We start from the raw sequence: 20,379 nt of genomic DNA, 5'->3' as shown, positions 1-20,379 counted from the left end.
TTTCTCTTTAAGTTATTATGAAAAAATGATATAATAACAATAAAGCTCGAACCCAAAGTCTATTTGGGTTAAGGGCCGGGACAAGTTTTCGGACTTTCGGACACCTATGTTCACCCCTAGAGTCTAGGTAAATCCTAGAATTGAGCAGGTCAGAGGCCTTATAGATCCCAAAATCGACAACTAAATGGGTTCTCATCTCATCAACGAAGTGGGCAGGAAACAAACCGAAGAGGCGGATCCTAAAGATTAAAGAGGACCCGATGCTTACCTCTAGGATATATGGGACGAAGTTTTGACATGGAACCCAACTTATTTTTGCAGCTGCGATCGTGTAAATAATAAGCTCACCAAGCATAAGGAATAACTGGTGTTAGGGATTTACAATGTGTTTTGAAAAGTTTAGGGAAAAGCCTTTCATAATCCATGAAATTGATTTGGGTGTCAATAAGGACTCGTTTGCATTTTTGGATTAGCTACACCATCATATGGAATTGATCCATGCATCCGGGTTTAACTCAATTTTTATCTTGTCCATCCACATGGTAACTACAACATTGCCCGACCAAAGTGCAAACAATTCCATTTTTTTTTTTTGGGTCATGCATGCGGGTTTAAATCGCGTATCATCTAATTCATGAGATTAGTAGGGTATTTCGTTACCTGACCTAAGGTGAGCTTAGAAGATACGAACACGCATGAATAAAGCATAGGCCATTAACGACCTCGATCTATCACGAAACTTACCTAATAAAACAGGCCGATGCTATTATTAGGTCATTAAAGACGTAAACAATCTTCCGTGTCTAAAAAGGGGAAACTGGGAAGAGAAGAGAGTGCCCATTTAGCAGTCATTGCTATAATGTGAATGCTTTCTGATCTTCTGAAGACTTTCAGTTCATCGAGCAAAAATTGTGGGGTTTGCCTGCTTGGTCTCTGCTCGGTTTCTAGCTGTCTCTAAAATGGTATAGCCACTTGATTCCCGTTCCGACAGGACAAGCTTAGCCCTCCATTCCATTCCTAGGTTTGTTTACGACCTTGATTTGTTCCTATTGTCTCCAAGCTAAATGAAATGACTGGAGATCACCTCTGTCATCTGGTGCATCAGACGTGAATCGAGCTCTCTTCTGGAGCTCGATAGAGAGAGAGAGAGAGATTGGGACTGTTGAACGAGCAAGCAACAAAAAATGGTTCAATGGCCACAAAATAATTTGATAAGCTTTGGAGAAGAAGACGGTAGGGAGAGTTTCTGCTCTATCTCACGTTACTTTTTATTCATCAGATAAAAAAACCTATTAAATAGGCATAGCATCCAAAACCACTTAGCAAGAAAATAGCAACAGAATAGCAATAACAAAAACCCACTAACATATCCCACTAACTAAAATATCTGAAGAAACAAACCCCTACAAACTAGGATCCCACGTAAAACAGAAAATTGACAATCCTTATCGTTTAGGATTCTGTAACAGAAAAACAAATAAACATAAATAAGCAATCCTTGATCACGATGACTCGACGTGCGGGCTGGTGTTGTTTTATTTAATAACAAAACCACCGATTAGTCTCGTGATGTTGGTTTTGTATGCAAGACTGCGTTAGGGTTTCTCTGTTGTGCCGGGTGCGCTCTCCCTCCCTCGCTCCTGCTCTCTCCTACAATATTAGGTGGATAGCAAGTTGCACGACCATCGACAAACTGTACTGTGCTTACGACTACGAATCGGACATGACCCAACAGAAAGGGTAACTGTAATTACCTTACAAACTGTATAAACAACGTAAATGTTTGTAAATGTTAGGTCTCGTGTCTGCGAAACTTTGTCATGAGCCAAGAAGAGTTCCAAGGTGATAGCACGTATGCTAACATGTAGCTCCACTTTCTACCAGAAGTCTCCCTACCTCCTTCCCTCCGTCCTTACAACTAGCTAGGCTTGGCTCGTGTTCATCTCCTCAAACCAAAAAAATGGCGCCGAGAACCATGGCAGCTTCAGTCCTGCTACGGCGGCTCAACTGCTTCAGAATGTCGGACAATGCCTGTCGTGGATCAGGAGCGTGAAAGGATGCACCCTCGAGATCGCCAAGGCCCTCTTCGACCCCCAAAGGCAGTTTCATCGGGCGCTCTTGCTGTGGAGCGATTGACGGACTGAGCGCCAGTTGTTTGCTTCTGGTCGCTGGTCTCAGCCCTCGATCCATAATCAAGAAGGGAGGAGGATCTTCGCCACCTCCAGGTACGAACGTAGCTCTTAATTGGATCAGAAATCTAGTTGGAGATACCGACCAAAAAAAACCTAGTTGGAGATAAAACATACATATTTATGCAATTATGTAATTGCCACCTTTACGTCGTCGTTCCGCTGGAAAATTAGCTAGATTCTGGTTAAAGTGCAACAATTGACCCCAAAATATTTGAAAACTTTACGTACTCAATGACTAAAATTAAAAGTTATGGACGTGGTTGAAAAATCACAGGCGATTTAGTGACTTTCGATAAACTTCACATTTATTTATGTAAATCAATGAATTATGCAAATAGACTATAACTTTTAACATTTTGCGTGTCAACTTTCTTGTGCTATTCTTGATCATCTAGACTTGTGATTGGATCAGGAATCCCGCCAATCGGAGTTAACCTGCCTTCACTGGAGGTCAAATGCATTCTAATGGAGGAGACGAGGGAACGGGGAATTCACTAGATGGCGGAAGTGCATCAAAAGGTAGGAAAGTCGTAATTAGTTATCGAAACGAACGTACCTAATGATAAAACTTAAATTAACGTTTCTATTCAAGCCGCTTGTTATTCATAAGCACTCAAGCGTAGCGGTGGCCAATATTGAACCGGGGCCCGGAACCGGCCCGTTGATTGGCCCGGAACAGGCCCGTTGACTAGACCCACGGTTCCATAATTGTTGGAACCGGCCCGGAATCGGCGGTTCCGGGCCGGTTCCGACCCGGCTTTTAAAAAAAAAAAAGAGAGAGAAGGCCCACAAAAAAAGGGTTATTGGGCCTAGGAACCGGCGGTTCCACCTTTTTCGAGAACCGGAATCGGAACCGGCGGTTCCGTTGAACCGGCCATCACTACTCAAGCGGCACTAAAACAAGATCATTGACTTGCACCATTATTAAATAATACTAATCTTTTTACTTTAAATAGGAAAACTAGAAAATAAAATAAAATGTAATAGACATTTACATCAAGGCTTTGCGATTCAAGTTTGTACAGCGTAATGATATGATTTTTGCAAAAAAGATAATTGCAAGACCATGGTTTAGAGAGGATATCATGTTATGATTATGCTAGAAGAAGTGTTGAAAATTGCTCCTTTCTTAGTGCAAAACAGAAAATGCAACTTTATTCGCTATCTGACATTATTTTTGGTAAAAGTTAAGCTCACAAAACAACATTTTTGGAGCAAAAATCCATTTGCAATGCATCTTCATTTTTCTACATCTAGAACATTTTTTTTTTACTCTAGAAATAGTATTGGAGCTACTTGAAGAAGTAAAAAAAATTGCTTCTCTTCAAACGTAGAAAAATCAACTTATTGCCAAAAGTTGATTTTTATAACAAAAGTGTTGCCATGCGCGCCAAAGTTGACAATGTTTTTTAGCTAAAAAATTATTGGTCAACCAAGACATAAATACAAATGTCTTTTAACCAACATAAAATTAAAACAAAATTGAAAAGAAGAAAATCATGAGTTGGCAGCAACTAAAAAAGCCCTTTGTACTTGTATATGCGATTATCATGAGCTATTTTTAATCAATTTGTTCCCTAACATAATAGTGATTGACCAAATAAAAGATGTAAAAAAATCTAACCAACCAATAGTAAAAACCAAAAAAAAAAAAAATTACAGATGGAAACTTGGGTAATTAAAAGAGAGAAAAGAATACAGCCGAAATAAAACATTTAATATGCTTGATTCTTATAAAAAATGTACACCTACCAAAATAAGAATAAAAAATTGAAGACAATAATATACTTCAATCATAAGCCAATTTTCAGATCATAATGCTTCATATCTATGTACGGCTCTCTCAATCACCCCTATGCATTTCCCTTACTTTTTCACAGCATGCAAAGAAAAGAAATCGGGTGATATTTGCCACTTATTGTTGCTAGGATTTGGTGCACAATTACAAAAGAAGTTAAGCTTAAAAATGAGAAAAAGAAATCGAGACACAATGTTTTTTCCTAATTCACTCTTAAAGTTGGCTATGTCCAACAGATGATCCACTATAATTAGCACCCCACGCCTCTCGTTACATCTCTTAATTACAAGAGATGCATATGTAACCTCATGCCTTTCTATTAATGAAGAGTATGAATCATACCCCAACAATAGTTATAGAAAAATTTCATATCCAACCTATTCCACAAATATTGAGGGAAAACAATAAAATCTGTTAAAGAAATACCGGGAAGATTCATGGAAAATGCTAGGTATATGCATAATTGTTAATTTGCAACATCAAACTGATTGAAACTCATTGTCTTCTCTATTTTTGTTAGGAAAAGTCATGATATTGAATGTGATTTGAATGAAGCAAGTGCATCATCCTAGTTGGAAGCAAAAATAGTGGATAACGCAAGAAATGTGTTATCAACTTCTTGCACGGCCCTTTTGAATTTATTTTTTCCTCGTGATTATTTAATCGTGTCGATCTTCACAATCCATAAAAAAATGGACTTGAAATTCGATCAGGAACTCCGCCGTCTGAAGGAAGCTCGCCTTCGCCCGGACCTACTAATGCAGGTCAAGCTCCGGCTGGTGATGGAGCAGCTGCAACTCCTGAGGCGATCGCACCAAGTCCAAGTTGAACTGAATAGCTACATTATGACTCTTGCTCTCTGAATGAGGATCGATATCAGCGGGATAGAGAAGCATTATCTGTCCTCGTCAACTTTGAAACAATCTAATAAATAAGTCAACGAGCATGTCAGCAATAAATAATTAGGATCGTTTGCTATAAATTGTTCCTTACAATTACATACTTCATTTGAATCGTCTATAACGTCCTTTTCCTTTATCTATGTGATTTAAGTTATTAATGTACATGAAAACCGTCATATTCATATGCTCGGCTAAGACAATCACTGGATATCAGGCGACGGCCTTAAGATTACTCTAAAATGAGACGTGGCTCCCGACTTTTGCGACAATTAATCTAAAACAAAAGGGATGAGAAAAAGTATAAGGAATAGTATGTTTACTCGAAAAATTATGGGGTTTTTTAAAGCAACGATATCATGGTAACGAGCGTGATTCCAAAGTTACTCTAAAAGGGGAGGTGGCCCAAAGTTTTGCAATTACTAGTTTAAGGACAGATGAAAGAAAATGGACAAGAGTATAAGATTGTAGTATGCCAATGGACTTTTAATTAATGATATTTTAGACTTGTTAGGTTCAGGGCTTGTTTATTTACATTAACCAATAAAAAGAACTTTTATGCATTCCTGCCGAAATTCAAAAGTTATGAAATAATTGTACGTGATTTCACGATTGAGGGGTGGGAAAGTTTTTGGGATAAAAAGAAAGTTAAAATGCATGAATTGCAAGTTTTTACTTACGAAGGCGAGAGCGGATCGCGTAAAAGTACATAAATCGCATCATACGAGCTAATTCAATTTCATACCAAGGAGAATAAAAAGGACCAAACACAAAATCTTTTGGATAATCTGAAAATAAGCGAGGACTCAACTCACTTTGATTCCATGTATCAAACACTGCATCACTTCTCCAATTTTAAAATCTTATCATCCTAATTTCCGGGCTCCCAGCATGGGCTAGTGTATATATTTGCATAGGTTCTTATGTACTTGCTGCCATTTTGACAAACTTGTGTACACATGCAATCTTGGAAAGGAGAAGTTATCAGTGCATCCCATGCCCCATCGAATTGACCACAATATTCTTTATAGGTCCTATTTTTAACATGGTTTTGGAATTTAAAAATTTCCGATTGCAATTCTAACCAAACACAGAAGAATAAGGTCAATGTGGGGTCCACTCTTGATTAAGATTATTTCTTACTTTTATTTTCTTTCATTTGTTGGGCTTCTTCTTTTCTTGCTTTCTTCTTCTCATTTGGAACAAAGCTGGTGTCCTTTTTTTTTATAAAAAAAAAAATACTTATACGGTGGATAACAAACTAAATGTCATTAGGGGTGAGCAAAAGAACCGGCTGAACGAGTTTCGCCCATATCAAACCTGACAGGCCGGGCCAGTTTTGGGCTGTTCCCAAGGGCGCCGATCCGTTCCATAAAATTAGAACTAGTGACAAGCGGTCCAGTTCCTGCTTCCCGAATCCTATCACCATTTCACCCGGAGAACCATTTCCTGAAGAATTCAAGTGGTTTTTCTGGTATCTGTTAAATCTTCATAACATAGCCATTGAATTTTCTACGGCTAAGATGCCTCTCATCATTGGCAAGATCATTCAAGGGGAATCAGAATACCAACATCTAGGAGAATTTCTCCCCTGGTTCAAACCCATGGGTACATGGCGATCAGTCTTTCAAGGAAAACTCAGAGCTTGCAGACCAGATCCTGAGTTACACCAACGTCCTATTTCATAGGTCATGGACATTTTTTAGCCCAGGGGAGATCTTCACAAGACACCAGCACAAGTTCGTGTGTCCACAGCGAAACCTCAACCAGCTCTAGATGAAATCTACAAGACTATCCAAGCTCGTGTTTGCCAAATTCCATGAGAATAGCAAGAACTTCAAAGAATCTTATGATAACATAACAGATTGATTCTTCTAGAGATATGGTCTCACAGTGATGTCATATGGAATCACTCTGACCCAGACATTCCTGAAGAACCAGATCCAACAAGCCCTGAGAGAATTCTATGGAGATGATCTCACTGACGACGAAGATACAGAATCTACCACTTCCTACAGAACTATAGCTAGCATCCACCACTTTCCCAGATTGGCCTTCATGGCCACACGACAGAAGAGTTTTTCCTCACCATCCAGAAAAATAAAGGATAGATGCTCCATCCACATCCATGTCAGGAATCCTTGATGACCCAGTTACTGACCAGCTCTTGTCCAATGGGAGATTAACAGCCTTATTCGAGTTTATAGGCAGCAAAAGGATGGAGACAGATCTGCAGGCAACACTGAAGAAGGATTGTATAATAAAGTAGGAATGTGATGTAAGATTGAGAATTATTTGTGTCCTTTAAAAGATGCCCGTCACATGGGTGTCGTGTATGAGTGTTAATGTGTCTACTATAAGAGATGATTGTCATTTGTATTACACCCTTTCATGCCTATATAAGGCATTGTATTGTACATGAGGAGGCAGACTTAACCCTAGAAATAAAAATCGTATTGTGCTACAACTCATGGCTTTCTAAAATTCTCCCTTTCTTCTCCTTGGATGATCTCTTCTGATTATAATTTTGTTGTTGGCGCCGTAAAGGGATATGTTCAAGTATGCTTTTCACTCGTCACAATATGGAACCTGTGGATAAGAAAAATTGAAACTTAAAGGTTCAATTTTGTGATGTAAGGTAGAAATACAAAGAGGCAGTGAGCCTGTAAAATGGCCCGATCAGACCGGATTGGACTGATCATCGTCCCCATTTGAAGACATTTGCACAAGAAATAGGATCATTTTACAATGCCAAGAGGGCCCAGCTTTGAGACAAGCTGCAAGGGACCCCTTGACCCATGCACGTGTCACGGGCTTAGAGATTCCTTGGCCACGGAATCGCCTGTGGGGCGCCTGACATGTCACGAAAGACCAGGCTGGCCCTTTTCCTATAGTCGCTCATGGAACACTCAAGCAAATATCTTTCTCATATCGAGTCATACCATGCCAAACTTATCTTGGGCGTCCTTTGTATCGAGCGGATAGCAGACTACATTATGCACGACAACTGGTTTCGGCATGCATGGCCTCATCAGGAGAGCTGCATCAGCTCCAGAGTAGTTTGTACACACGAGGCTAAACCAGCCTTCCGAGCTCCTAAATGATGTATTCTATCTAATCCTAGAACTCCTAGCATAAATCGTCTTGACACCATTCCTAGAGACCCAGTTGTCTCTTCTCCTCTGCATCGCTCATTCACTATGTTTGACACCAACAAGCATCGCTTCAAGGTTTACGAGTGTGGGAGGGTCCGACGGCACCCGTCGTTCAATCCCCATATTGTTCGAGGGACACGAAACTCTCGACCCGTATCATTCTCCCCCACTCATTTCCGCCATGCCCTCGTTGCAAGCTCTCCAATGGAGGCACGCGCTCACCCAATAGAACTATTTTTCCTCAACGTCGGTAGCTTGTTTTTCTTTTCTTTTGTTTTGCTTTGTTTTTGTTTTTTTGGTTTGGAAGGCCGTTCGAGTGGGTCACTCGTACGAATCAATGTGGCACATTGGCCAACTGCCTTTTTTGTTCAGCGACACCATTTTGTAGTCACTGTCGTTTTCATAGTGTGGCATTTTGGCCAACTGCCTTTTTTGTTCAACAGTACCATTTTTCTCCTTGGACATTTTCTTCCTCTCTCTTTTGTTTTAGCTAACCAACGGAGGGTTTTTTTCTCGTTCAAACATGGTAGAGGGCCTATCTTGAGATTCGCTGAATTCAATCCAGGAATATTTCCCATTTTAGTGTGGAGTCAGTTTCTTCTAGTGCCCCCATTGGCATCCTAGAAGCAAGTTAAGAGCCGCACATTGTCCGAGCCTTTTCTTTTCTTTTCTTTTCTTTTTTTTTTTTTGTGTTGGCTTCAGCGATTCACTCTCCGCACTCGTAGGACTAGGTAGACCACAAGTTTCATCCAATTCAACACACTTATTAGAGGGATTCCTGCTCCGATACCATTTGTCACGGGCTCAGAGATTCATTGGTTGCGGAACCGCACGTGTGGCGCCTCGCATGTCGCAGAAGACCAGGCCAACCCTTTTCCTATAGTCGCTCATGGAACACTCGAGCGAATATCTTTCTCATATCGAGTCATACCATGCCTAGCTTATCTTGGGCGTCCTTTGTATCGAGCGGATAGCGGACTATATTATGCACGACAACTGGTTTCGGCCTGCAATGGCTTCATCGGGATAGCGGCATCAATTCACGACCGGTTTGTACACGGGAGGCCAAACTCGCCTTTAGAGCTCCTAAAAAATGTATTCTATCTAATTCTAGAACTCCTAGCACAAACCGTCTTGACACCGCTCCTAAGGACCCAGTTGTCTCTTCCTCTCTGCATAGCTCATTCATTATTTTTGACACTGACAAGCATTGCTTCAAAGTTTACGAGTGTGGGAGGGTCCGACGGCACTAGTCATTCGATTCCCCGCACTGTTTGAGGGACACAAAACTCCCGGCTTGTGTGACACGACTCTTCTGTACAAGAAACAAGAGTCAACTATTCGTCTGACATTTTCACAAGCACGTTGTGGGCAAGAGAAGGCTCCAAACGGAAGAAAGAAAACAACACGCGAGGCATTGGAACAATATGATACGAGTCACGCCATGCTTCAACGTTCGATAAAACAAACTAGATGATGTCGCCACACCATCCATCAAACCTATGTGCAAATCTCGTAGCCACTCCCAAGAACCTCCCCCTCCTTAACCCTCTCTTCTCTTCGCACCCCTCCGTCCAGACTCCCATCGACGTCCGCGGCATCGGTCACTTTGGCAACGTCTCCATCTCCGCCCTCAACCTCTCCCTCGCCTAGTGGTTCGCCTCCCACCCAATCCTCCTACGACCATCCTCTCTGATTTCTTCCTTGGCTGAACCTTCGACTTGACTGACAAGCTCCGCGTCCACAGGTTCCGTTGAACCGCTAGGTAATCGATTTCCCTAATTCGATTTTCGATTTCTAAGTGAGATCGAACCAAATCGAAAACTGATCATTTTTAGTTACGCTACTTAATTGTATAGTTCTTTTTACATATTATACTAGGAAATATACTTTTTAACAACAACCTAATCATTGGAAGAAAATTTTATAATGAATACCATTTGGGATTTTTTTTTTTTTGACCCGAATATACCATTTGGGATATGGCTATGCCTATTTTTGAACAACCAAGGACTTTTCTTTTTGCCCTTTTAAGAGAGTAGAATCCGACCCGCATGCAAGCACCCTTGCAATCGCTCCCGGTAGGAGTCTTCTTCCTCCTCCCGCCACCGTAGCCGACCCCGAACGAACGGCCAACTCCGGCGACTCGGTGTTCAACTCATCTTCGCCTCGCGGAATCCGCCGCTTCACATGTATCGTCTTCTTCCCTTGGTTTTTCTGTTCAGCGGTGGAACTCAGGTTCCCGAACCTGCATTTCTTGTCCTTGTTGAATCCCTAAGGATTTCATGGGAATCGTTTTCAATAGGTCTTTCAAATCTGGACGATGATTCCTTGTGTGCGCGTGCGTCCAATGTTGGTTTTTCCTTGAAATTCTCTGATTCGTTGGTTTTGGTCGATGGAATCCAGTACGAATTCCTCAAAGCTCAGTTCGTAGTCCCTTGTCCTGTATCGTCCAAGGTAACTAGGTTCATCAGATCTTGTGGGTAGCTGCAGGTTGAATGCTATACATCAGTTGTGTGAATTACCTTAGTCCGACCATCGCCAGTGAATTCGATTCGTTCTCGCTTGTATGAACTCGTGACATACTGGGGAAATAGAAGCGACCTCGCGTCCCAAAATGATTTGTCATTTCCATCGCTGCATTAGTCCAGAATCAGTACTTCCGTTGATTAGCACTAGACTATGATTTGCGGGTCACTTCAAAAGCTAAGCTTTCATAGAACAACTTATACGAATGTTGTCTATCCTGATAACCCCCTCACTCGAAGATTAGTAGCTTGAGCAGGCCGCCGATAATCTCAAAAGGGTTTAATTTCGTTGTATTAAATAAATCAAATCTTCACACTTCTTACATTTTCTTTTAACAAGTTAAAATTTTTCTTTCTTTGTGCGTTTGTTCATTCTAAACCTGTTGTGGACATTTTCATTGTTGTTAATTTCACTGCAGAGTCCAGGTCCCTGTATGATACAGTCTGTATCACTATCACTCACAGAGAAAGAGAAAGTGTAGCTTCAAGCTCTCATCTTCCTCCTCGCTCTCAAAGTCACCATCACGATCGCTGAATTTGTGATGTGATTGCCAATCGAAGTCGGATTGGTGTTATCTCTAGCTGTCGAGGTAGGGTTTATGATTTCTATTGCGATCTTCGAATTCTCTCAATTCGTTGAGTTTCCTGATGCCATCTTCTTTCTATTGCTGTGAATACACAATATGTATTACGAGGGTCCTTGGTTGCATAGACAAGGATCACTAACGTGCCATGATATCTTCAGTTCAGGTTTCTCCCTGTTTTTGAATGTTCAAACTCACATTGTGCTCATGTTGTTCAGCGAGCTGCTGGTGATGCACGGCTTATTCAATCTAGCTGCAACATTGCTAATTTGGTGCCATAATTCCACTATGAAGGCTAGAGTAATGCTAATTATGGGACAGGTGAGTGTGCCATGAACCTCGGCAAATCAATTTAGACAGACTAGTTTACCTAACATCACTCATATAGGCCATAGCAACACTCCAACACATAAGCTTGGTGGGCGTTCGTTTGAAATATGCCATTTTCTCCAAAAGTAGTTCAATTTGTGGCTTATGTGATTGTTTCGCGTTCTTTTGGTTCAGCAGGAAAGCTTTTGAAGCTTTGTCCCATTAGGAAGTGTGTTTAGCAAGTTGAAAATGAGAATCATGGCAATATAATGTGGATAAGTTGATGAAAGTTTGCCCCCTTTTGTTGTAAATTTGTTGCAATGGAGTGTTAAAGATGTAAGTGATGAGAGGCTGATAGTGTTACTCCCTGTTGTTTTTCAGCTGTCCTTGGCAGGAGTAAGATAGATGCACTCTATCTTATGTATCTTTGTTGAGCAAAAATCAGTCACGAATCTTAAGCGAATCCAATTCGGAGCCTCTTCTTGTTGTGTTGAGATTCAGATTATTAGCATGTTGTCTCTAGACTCTTCAGCATGGACTGCAGGTTGAAACCAAATCCCAGTAGACAGAATAGGTGAACACCGGTATTGCTGTTGTAAACTTCATGACCCTATTTGAGGTAGCAAATCTAATTCGAATGCAGCATGAATTCTCAAGAAGCAGGCAGCCGTTGGAGTGTTTTTGATGGAGTCAAGAATTTCCCACCTACTACGGAAGCTCTCATGGGAGAAATTAACACCGCCATTGCGAATGTGGAATATGCTCGTGCGAGCGAATTTCTTGAATCCGTGTCATCTGTTGGATTGAGGAATAAGGGCTCCGATCAGAATGCAATGTCACAGTATGATGCTAAATTGGCAGACGAAGCATACAGGGCTGGATGTGCGGCCTTAGCTGCTGACAAGCTTGATGAGGCTCTTTATTCGCTGAATATCGCACTCTCTAAATGCCCCCCTGATAAGGCTTCCGCTGTTGCCAAGCTTCAGTCTCTTATTTCTCTCACTTCTCAGCAGCTCCAGAAATCTGCAAGCCCAAGCTAACTGTAAATTCTCATCTGGTTAATGTCAGTATCAAATTCATTGGTCATTCTATCAAGCACATAATCAAGTTGGACGTTTCGCTACGCCCATTGCCAACTGCGATCCCTCTATGACTTCAGCAGTCAGTTTGTGTACCTGGGGGTGTGTTGACACAAGAAAAATGGTGATGAAGAGGATGGAAGGAATTACCTGAGTCGACCCTGGAAGACGAGTACGGGATTAATATCCGTTGGTGGGCAGGGTCATGAATCTTTGTTACTATGCTGGCATTGTCGCCTCAGATGTCAATTTTTTCTTAGGATCTAAGAGGAAGATGCCAGTTTTCGTTTGACGTGGATAAGAGAACTTGAAGAAAGGAGAAGAAACTCAAAAGTGTGGCACACTTGGTCGAAGAATTCGGTCCGTCAGCTGGTTAATTGATTGAATTCACCTAATGACGTGTTCCTTTATACTTTCAGTTCAAAGAGATTAATTCCATTATGAATCATTTGCACTTACATAGGCCAAGATCGCCTGTTCATCACTATTCACGTCAAGAAATCCTAGGCATGTTTGGGAATCGGCGATTAGTCATATCTATAGTTATATGGGATCACAAGCATCAAGGAACCTCAGTGGCTGGACCTTCACAATCATCAATGCTTCGGCTTTCTTCGTGATTCTTGCACGTGAATTACGGCCGTTTCGGCAATTTTGGAATAGCAGAGATCATGGAGAGAGAGAGAGAGAGAGAAAGAGAGAGAGAAGCACGACTCTGATTACCATCGCCTGGAACGCCCAATTTTCATCACTATCTTTATTGTGAGCTTTCGAGATTGCCGCCCTAGCTGTGCTGTGCTTGTTTCCCGGTCTGTGGTTCCGCCGGGACACTTGTAGCCGTCATTGCTTCCCAGTTAGCACCCTATAATTTCCCGGTATGAGTATTGCGTCCAACCTGAAACTTGTGATTGGTAGTGAAACAAATCAAATTTTCAAGAATCTACCTCAGTGTTTGCATCCACTTGGTCGGAATTTACGTCCTTTGGGTAGCAGGTGCTAACGGGTAGTTATGACTTAACCCGCGCATTCCGTAGACGTGAAAATCTCGAAAAGGGTTTGCTCCACTGATTGACCCACCCCACCCATTTTACTTTTTTTTTTAATAAAAAAACTTACTTTACGAATTGATTTTGTGATTCCCATTTTATATATTTAGGCAAGTGATATATTCACTATAAGTCATGAAACTTGTCATTAAAGTGCGATTGAATGCTAAAACTTTCATAAAATGCAATCAAGTCATAAAACTTATCAAATTGATGTAATCGAGTTATTTTGTTAACTCCGTATAATTCAAATAACGGAAAATGCTGACATAGCATTTTGTTTTTATCACTTTATCTCTCCTACGTGGTGTCGATGTGGCTGCAATAAGAAAGATAAGTCCAAAACATCGTTTTGGTCAAACTTTGACTTTTTAGATAAATATTAATTAAATTAAATTTAAAAATATATACTGAATTTAAAAAAATCACCGCATTTTAGTAACATCATATTTAAGATTCTTCGTGTCATCTTTGTTGTGCTCCCACGGGAGAGCCCCTTCATCAATTGTTAGCTTCTGGGGTGAATTCTTTATGGAATCAAGAAAATTTGGTGGACTTCGCGATGAACTTATTGAAGTCTGGTTCAATCACTTATTGCACTCAACTTTCAATTGGTTGCAATCTGCATTCGTGTGTATTTGAGCAAATTTTAATGCACCGCGTCATTCCCGCACGAGCATCCTGTCGCCCTCCAACTGGACAGTTAGGTAGATTTTAATTAAAGTGCATTAATTGACCAAAGTAAAACTCAAAATTTTGGGTATTAGATGATTAAAATTAAGAGTTATAAACCTGACCCAAAAATCATTGCAGTGTAATGAATTTTGATAAAATTTTCCTTTATTTATGCAAATCATGGTAATTTCTTTTTTTCGGTCGAACATATCATGGTAATTGATTATTCACATGAATGACATCTTCAACAATACTTCATGTCGTCTTTGTTGTGTAATTCTCGATCGTCTTGACTTACGACTGGATCATAAACTGCACCTTCACCTATGATCAAGAGGATTTAGCGTCCACAGAAGAAGATCTTCGCCAATGGTGGCTCTATGGGGGTAAATTCGTTGCGGAATCCCTACAAATTGGTGAACTTTGCACATCAAGTCATTGGAATTTTGATTTCAATCAGTCGATGCACTAGACTTTCAATTTTGTTGCGATTATGCCATTTGATCAGTATCCTGAGCAATTTTCAGCAAGTTACTGACTTGGTGGGAGTGGGTGACCAACTTCTTAGATGCGACGTGATTGCCATGAGCATCGCGTTGCCATTCCGCCAAGAAATTAGGTAAATTCTTATTACAATGCATTAACTGGCATAAAAAAAATTGAAATATTCGTGGATTAGATTAGGATTAATAGCAAGAAAAATTTCAAAACTGATGCATTTATGATATATTTATTTCAAACTAATTTTTTGACCACTAAAACCTTAAACTAGGACACATATGATAAATTTATCCTCCATTAGTGTTCGTTAAATTTTACCACTAAATTGTTGAGTTGGATGACCGTGGTAGTTGATGCTCCGCTTTGTCATAAGTGTATTAATTCGCGGTTCTTCGTGATATTAGTCCAATTTAACATAAATGAACTAGGGTAAATTGTCACAGGTATATCGGTTTGAGGTTTTTGATAGTCAAAAAATTAGTTTTGAGTAAATTTATCATAGACGTGCCGGTTTGTGGCGTTTGACCATCAAAAAATTAGTCCGGGGTAAATTTGTCACAAGAGTACTAATTTAAGATTTTTCGTGGTATTAACCCATTAGATTATTAAAACTAAGAGCTATAAATGAAAATGACCTCTGTTGTGCCGACTTTTGAAAAAAAATTTACCTTTATTTATGCAAATCAAGATAATTAATTATTCAAATAAGCGACATCTTTAACATTTTGTTGGGGTGTGGTTCATAATCCCATCGACAAAGTGTGGTTCATAGTCTCATCAACAGAAAAGCACGAGGGTTATGCCAAGGCGGTTTTTATAGTTGGAGTCCATATTTTTTTTTAATGGTAGTTTGGATTTGGGCTCGTGAGCTTATATTATCTCTTTCTCTTGTAATTGAAGGATGTAACGAAATATGTGATATGCTAATTATAATGGAATCTTAGTTTAAGAGTGAACCATGATAAAATCTTGTATCTCGATTTCTCTCTCTCGCTTTCACGCTTTATTTCATTGTGATTGTATGCGGAATCCTAACACATCCTTCATGTCATTTTTGTTGCGTTGTCGTTGATCTTCTTGATGTATTACTTGATTAGAAACTGCACCTTCACCTTTACCTGTACCAACGATCCAAGAGGATTAACTCTCGAGGAGGGGAATATTCCTCAACTGTTGGCCTACGGGGTAAATTCTCTATGAAATCACCAAAATATTTGTTACAACTCTGCAGTATGATCAAAATCTGAGCAATTTTTCACAGATTACAGACTTAGCGGGGCGGTGACCAACTTTCTAGAGCCACGTGTGCATTGCGTCGTCATTTCGACGGAAGATTGGATAGATTCTGATCATAGTCCAAAAACATAGAAAATTTTAATTAATTAGATGATTAGAATTCAGAGTTATAGACCCGATTGAAAAACCAACGCAGTTTATTGACTTTCGATAAGATTTATCTTATTTATGGAGAAAATTACCAAAAAGGCCTAAATTTATTACAATTGTGATAATTCAGTCATAAGCCTTTTTTTTTGCCAATTCAGTCCTAAACATTCTGCATTTGTGGTAATTCAGTCTATGTGACCGGACAAGATCGATGTGGAGTCACCGGCGTTGACGTGGGTATGTTTTAATAGTTTTTTTTTATTTAGATTTTTAGATTATTTTTTTTCTCTTTATTTTTGTTTTTATATTCTTCACCAGCCCGTCGCCAATCTTGCCGGCCTCCGGCGAAGATCACCTTCCTTGAGCAACGTTACCCTCGCCCAGCCATTGAGCGAGGCCGACTTGGCCCAACACGGCAAGGCTCACCCTCGTCGGTGGTCGGTAGGGGTGAGCTTTGCTAGAAGTCGGTGAGGTCGACCTCTCTAGCCTTGCCAGTAGCCAGTTGCCAAGGCCGAGCTGGACATGAATTATGTGTCCTTATCAACTTTCATACGAGCTAAATAAGACAAGCATGACAGCAATCTAGAGACAAAAATAAGGACTAATTGCTATAGATTATTCCAGGAATGACTCCCTTTGATTGAATCGACTATAATTTCCTTTTCATTTGGGCTTACTCTCTCTCTCTCTCTCTCTCTCTCTCTCAAATTGCAAAGATTTACTAAATTAATAATTTGCTAGGAACCAAATTTAAACCGGTGACACGTGTAATAGCTCTACTAAAGGGTATCTGATTTACGTGATTTCACAAATGTATTAACTTGTGAAACATTTGTGCCAAGCGAAAAGTAGTATGCTATTATAGTTTTGTAAAGGTAGAAGGTTTCCTTTTGGAAGTGAAAGAAACCAAAACAAAAATGTGAAGGATGAAAAGGAAATAGCTGAAATAACAAAGGTTAACACCACGAAAAACTCAAACCGATACACCTGTTATATTTTTTTTATCCTTCATTTTTTTTTTTTGGGTTTCTTTCACTTCCAAAAGGAAACCTTCTACCTTGCAAAACTATAATAGCATACTACATTTACATTTTTTTTTGTTCTCTCCCTTTTTTCTAGAAAAGTAGATCCAATTGGATTTACATGCCTAACTGTAATTTTACATATTCAATTAATTAGATCTATCTCCAAATAATTTCGATTTGATTTACCTTAGTCATATGATACTGTAATTTATGGGAAATGCTTTTCCGACAGTATTGTTAGGAACGCTACAATTTTAACCGTAGATTTACACACTATCACCACGTGTTTTGCATAAAGCACTCATTGATTGGGAATCGTATGATTAGAAATAACTGAAATTACTTGTCAAACTATCGACTAGCAGCTTTTCGAATTTGGCATATCATATAATGGAATATCTTGTTTTTGGCTCGTGCATAGTTTAAGAAGTTGCACATGGTAGAACTAATAAGGCATTGAGCTTCTGCCGATCGCTCAAATAAGTTAAAATGCACAAGTCCAACGATATGGAAAATGGATCGAATTAAATGTCCAATGAATTCTTCTCTTTATGCAATAATCCCTGTGTGCAATGAGATAACCTCTTGTTTTCCATATCTTTGGACAGAAATAAAAGCCCAAATGGGAGCAAATGACAGATCATCAAACAAAGGAAAAGCAAAGAGAGAGGACAAAGTGAGCCATTGAAGATGCCCGTTTGATGAAAGACATTAGGAAGCTTTGTTGGCAAAACAGACAGGCGCAGAACATTGATTTTCAAACCTCAACCGAATCAAATGAAGTTCGGCTAACATCACAAACCCTAATCATATGCCCTTCAATCCGATTTTATAAGGGCTTGTCGAAAGTTATTTTTTGTTTTATATATTGGCTCCATCGTTAAAAGTAATATAGCCTCATTTATAACTGATTCGACACAAAATCAAAAGAAATTACTAACTGATAGTCTCTTCTTTTTTTTTTCATTTTTAAATCAGAATAACGGAAGTTATGATTACGATAAATAGTTTGAACGCGAATTATGTTGTTGTGTAGAGTATCTTATCATAGACTGTCATAGAAAACTCTTATGGAGAAGTGATCACATACCATGGGTAATTATTTCTGCTTTGGTCATGTCTCTATTCTTTGGATTGTAACTTAAAGTTCTCTCATGGCATGCTGCTTCCACTTACGATCGATCCGAATTTTGCTAGATCAAGCAAGACTTGATCACACCGTATACATAGAAAAATCTCGGCACGTTGCTGGTCTCAAAGGCTACCAAAGTTCATTAATTCGAGCCTCTTTCTCCTGTCATGAGTCATGTGTGACCCATACATTAATTTGAACTTGTCACGTCACTGATGTAATGTCATCTAACCAACCCATTTCAATGACATGTGAGACATTTACAAAGTCATGTGCTGGCACTTTAAAGTGTTTTCTAAAGTATAGAGGAGTTTACCATATCGAGTAAAGTCGGGTGATAAAAAAGATGACCGGCCCAAGATTTTATGACAGCCTGCCATTGATTATTCTCAATAAAACTTTACAGATATTCCAAAGTTTGTAGTTTAAAAGCTTATATGGTATCGTGGGCATCATACCAATTCCAGGGTATCCCTACATTTGCTATAATCGTCGTGATGCACTCTCAATAAACGTAGCAAAACTTGCACTCAAAACAGTGCCGCAGCATGGTACGATCCTTATGTTTAGTCATACGTCCAAAGATGTGGTGGAGAGACGCATTATCTCTAGCCAACGCTAAAGATCGAGTAGACATACCATTGACATGGAGGTGGTGTAGCGAGTGAATGGACTACACGGGGACCGTATGTTGTATGACGAAATTGGAAAAGTTAGGTTAGGTTAGAGACAAACCCTAAAGTTCCTAGCCACGCAAACGATATTTCCTCCGTCAGCATTTCGTTGGAGTACGTCTTGGTGAGTAGAAACTCACATCCGATCCCTTTGAAAAAGATGAGATTATGTCCCTATATAATCAAGAAAATCTTGGCAGTATTATCTATTACATAAATGAGATACGCAAAACGTTAGGGGTGATTCATAGGACGATTGTCTCCATCTTCTGTCTCTGCTTGTGGTGGTTTGTATTGATAACGTTGTTAATACTTAATAGATAGGACGGATGATGTATTTGCCACCTTTTTAATCTTGCTCTTTGTGTTTTTTCTCTTATTTAATACGTAATCGCAAGTTAGAGCCGAAGTATGACATGGATGGTGTTGACGGGGTGATAAAGATAAACTCAGCAAACAGTGTGTAGATTTTGAAGGGAAAATTGTCCAACAAGTCTTAAGCCTATTGTGGGGGTCAACTCAGTCATAAACTTTTCAATTTTGCTAATGGAGTCCTAAATATTTTGACACCTTACCAATTGAGTCCATTCCGTTAATTTCAACATAAAATCGCTAAATCGAACGTCCTACGTGATACAATTAGCGCCGACATGTATAATTCTTTTAATTTTTTAAAATTTTATGAGTTTTTTTTCCTTTCTTTCTTTTCTTTTTTCTCTACCAAGCCAGGCGAGGGCCGCACGGAAGAAAGAAAGAAAAAAATACAAAAATTATAAATGTTTGTAAAAAGATATAAAAAATTATCCGCCTCGGCTCCAGCCATCCTATGTGGCACATTAGTGTTCAAATTAGCGATTTTATGTTGAAATTGGCAGGATTGACTCAATTAGCAAAGTGTTAAAAATTTTAGGGCTCAATTAGCAAAATTGAAAGGTTTAGGATAGAATTTGCTAAAGTGCGATATGTTTATGATTTTTTGGATAATTTTCCCGCATTCCATACAAAGTGTTATGGATAATCAAGAGATTCTCCATTATGTATGTATTTTCATTAATTATGCATATCCCAAATTAACCGTAGTTAATTGTAATTAGTATTGTAAAATCTTTATCTTAATTAGTTATCTTATAAACCCTATGAATGCCTCGCATACTTAGTCTTCGCTATCCATGGTATACAAGGAAACTCACATATATTCTTATCTCAATATCGGACGATTACGAGGAAACGCTCATTGAGACGCTCTCCTCGGTGGTTGTAACGTCATCACTCGGGCTAGTTTTTGCTCTCTAATCGAACTTGTCGCGCTCAATTGTTGATTTCAAAATCTTGGTGCATTTGGCCACTGGACCCGCCCTCACGTGCCTTCACCGGTGAGAGGGTCGCCGCTTCAGCT

General features: G+C 39.6%; 1 protein-coding gene and 1 long non-coding RNA gene across 5 annotated transcripts; one reads left to right on the top strand and one right to left on the bottom strand.

Annotated features, from left to right (window-relative positions):
• The first annotated feature begins 10,063 nt into the window (after positions 1 to 10,063).
• Positions 10,064 to 12,985, top strand: LOC125314644. Of its 4 annotated transcripts, none has more exons than XM_048277493.1 (4): positions 10,064 to 10,236; positions 11,847 to 11,891; positions 11,934 to 12,039; positions 12,109 to 12,985. In XM_048277493.1, exons 3-4 carry the CDS (start codon positions 11,999 to 12,001, stop codon positions 12,503 to 12,505), a joined length of 438 nt encoding a protein of 145 aa, XP_048133450.1. In that variant the 5' UTR covers positions 10,064 to 10,236; positions 11,847 to 11,891; positions 11,934 to 11,998; the 3' UTR covers positions 12,506 to 12,985. The 4 variants fall into 4 exon arrangements, with proteins under 4 accessions (XP_048133450.1, XP_048133448.1, XP_048133449.1 ...); XM_048277491.1 differs by adding an exon at positions 10,992 to 11,162 and having other exon boundaries at positions 11,847 to 12,039; XM_048277494.1 differs by adding an exon at positions 10,992 to 11,162 and having other exon boundaries at positions 10,065 to 10,236; positions 11,847 to 12,009.
• LOC125314645 lies at positions 12,944 to 18,408 on the bottom strand. Its single transcript, XR_007198113.1, has 3 exons — positions 18,397 to 18,408; positions 13,256 to 13,259; positions 12,944 to 13,081 (listed from the first exon to the last, which is right to left on the bottom strand). It is a non-coding gene; the product is annotated as an uncharacterized LOC125314645 (long non-coding RNA).
• Between the last annotated feature and the right edge of the window lie 1,971 nt (positions 18,409 to 20,379).

This window comes from Rhodamnia argentea, chromosome 4 (genome assembly GCF_020921035.1).
Source record: "Rhodamnia argentea isolate NSW1041297 chromosome 4, ASM2092103v1, whole genome shotgun sequence".
NCBI classification, from domain to species: Eukaryota; Viridiplantae; Streptophyta; class Magnoliopsida; order Myrtales; family Myrtaceae; genus Rhodamnia; species Rhodamnia argentea.
The sequence above is the reverse complement of the archived record's forward strand: the minus strand, read 5'-3'. Positions and strand labels throughout refer to the sequence as shown.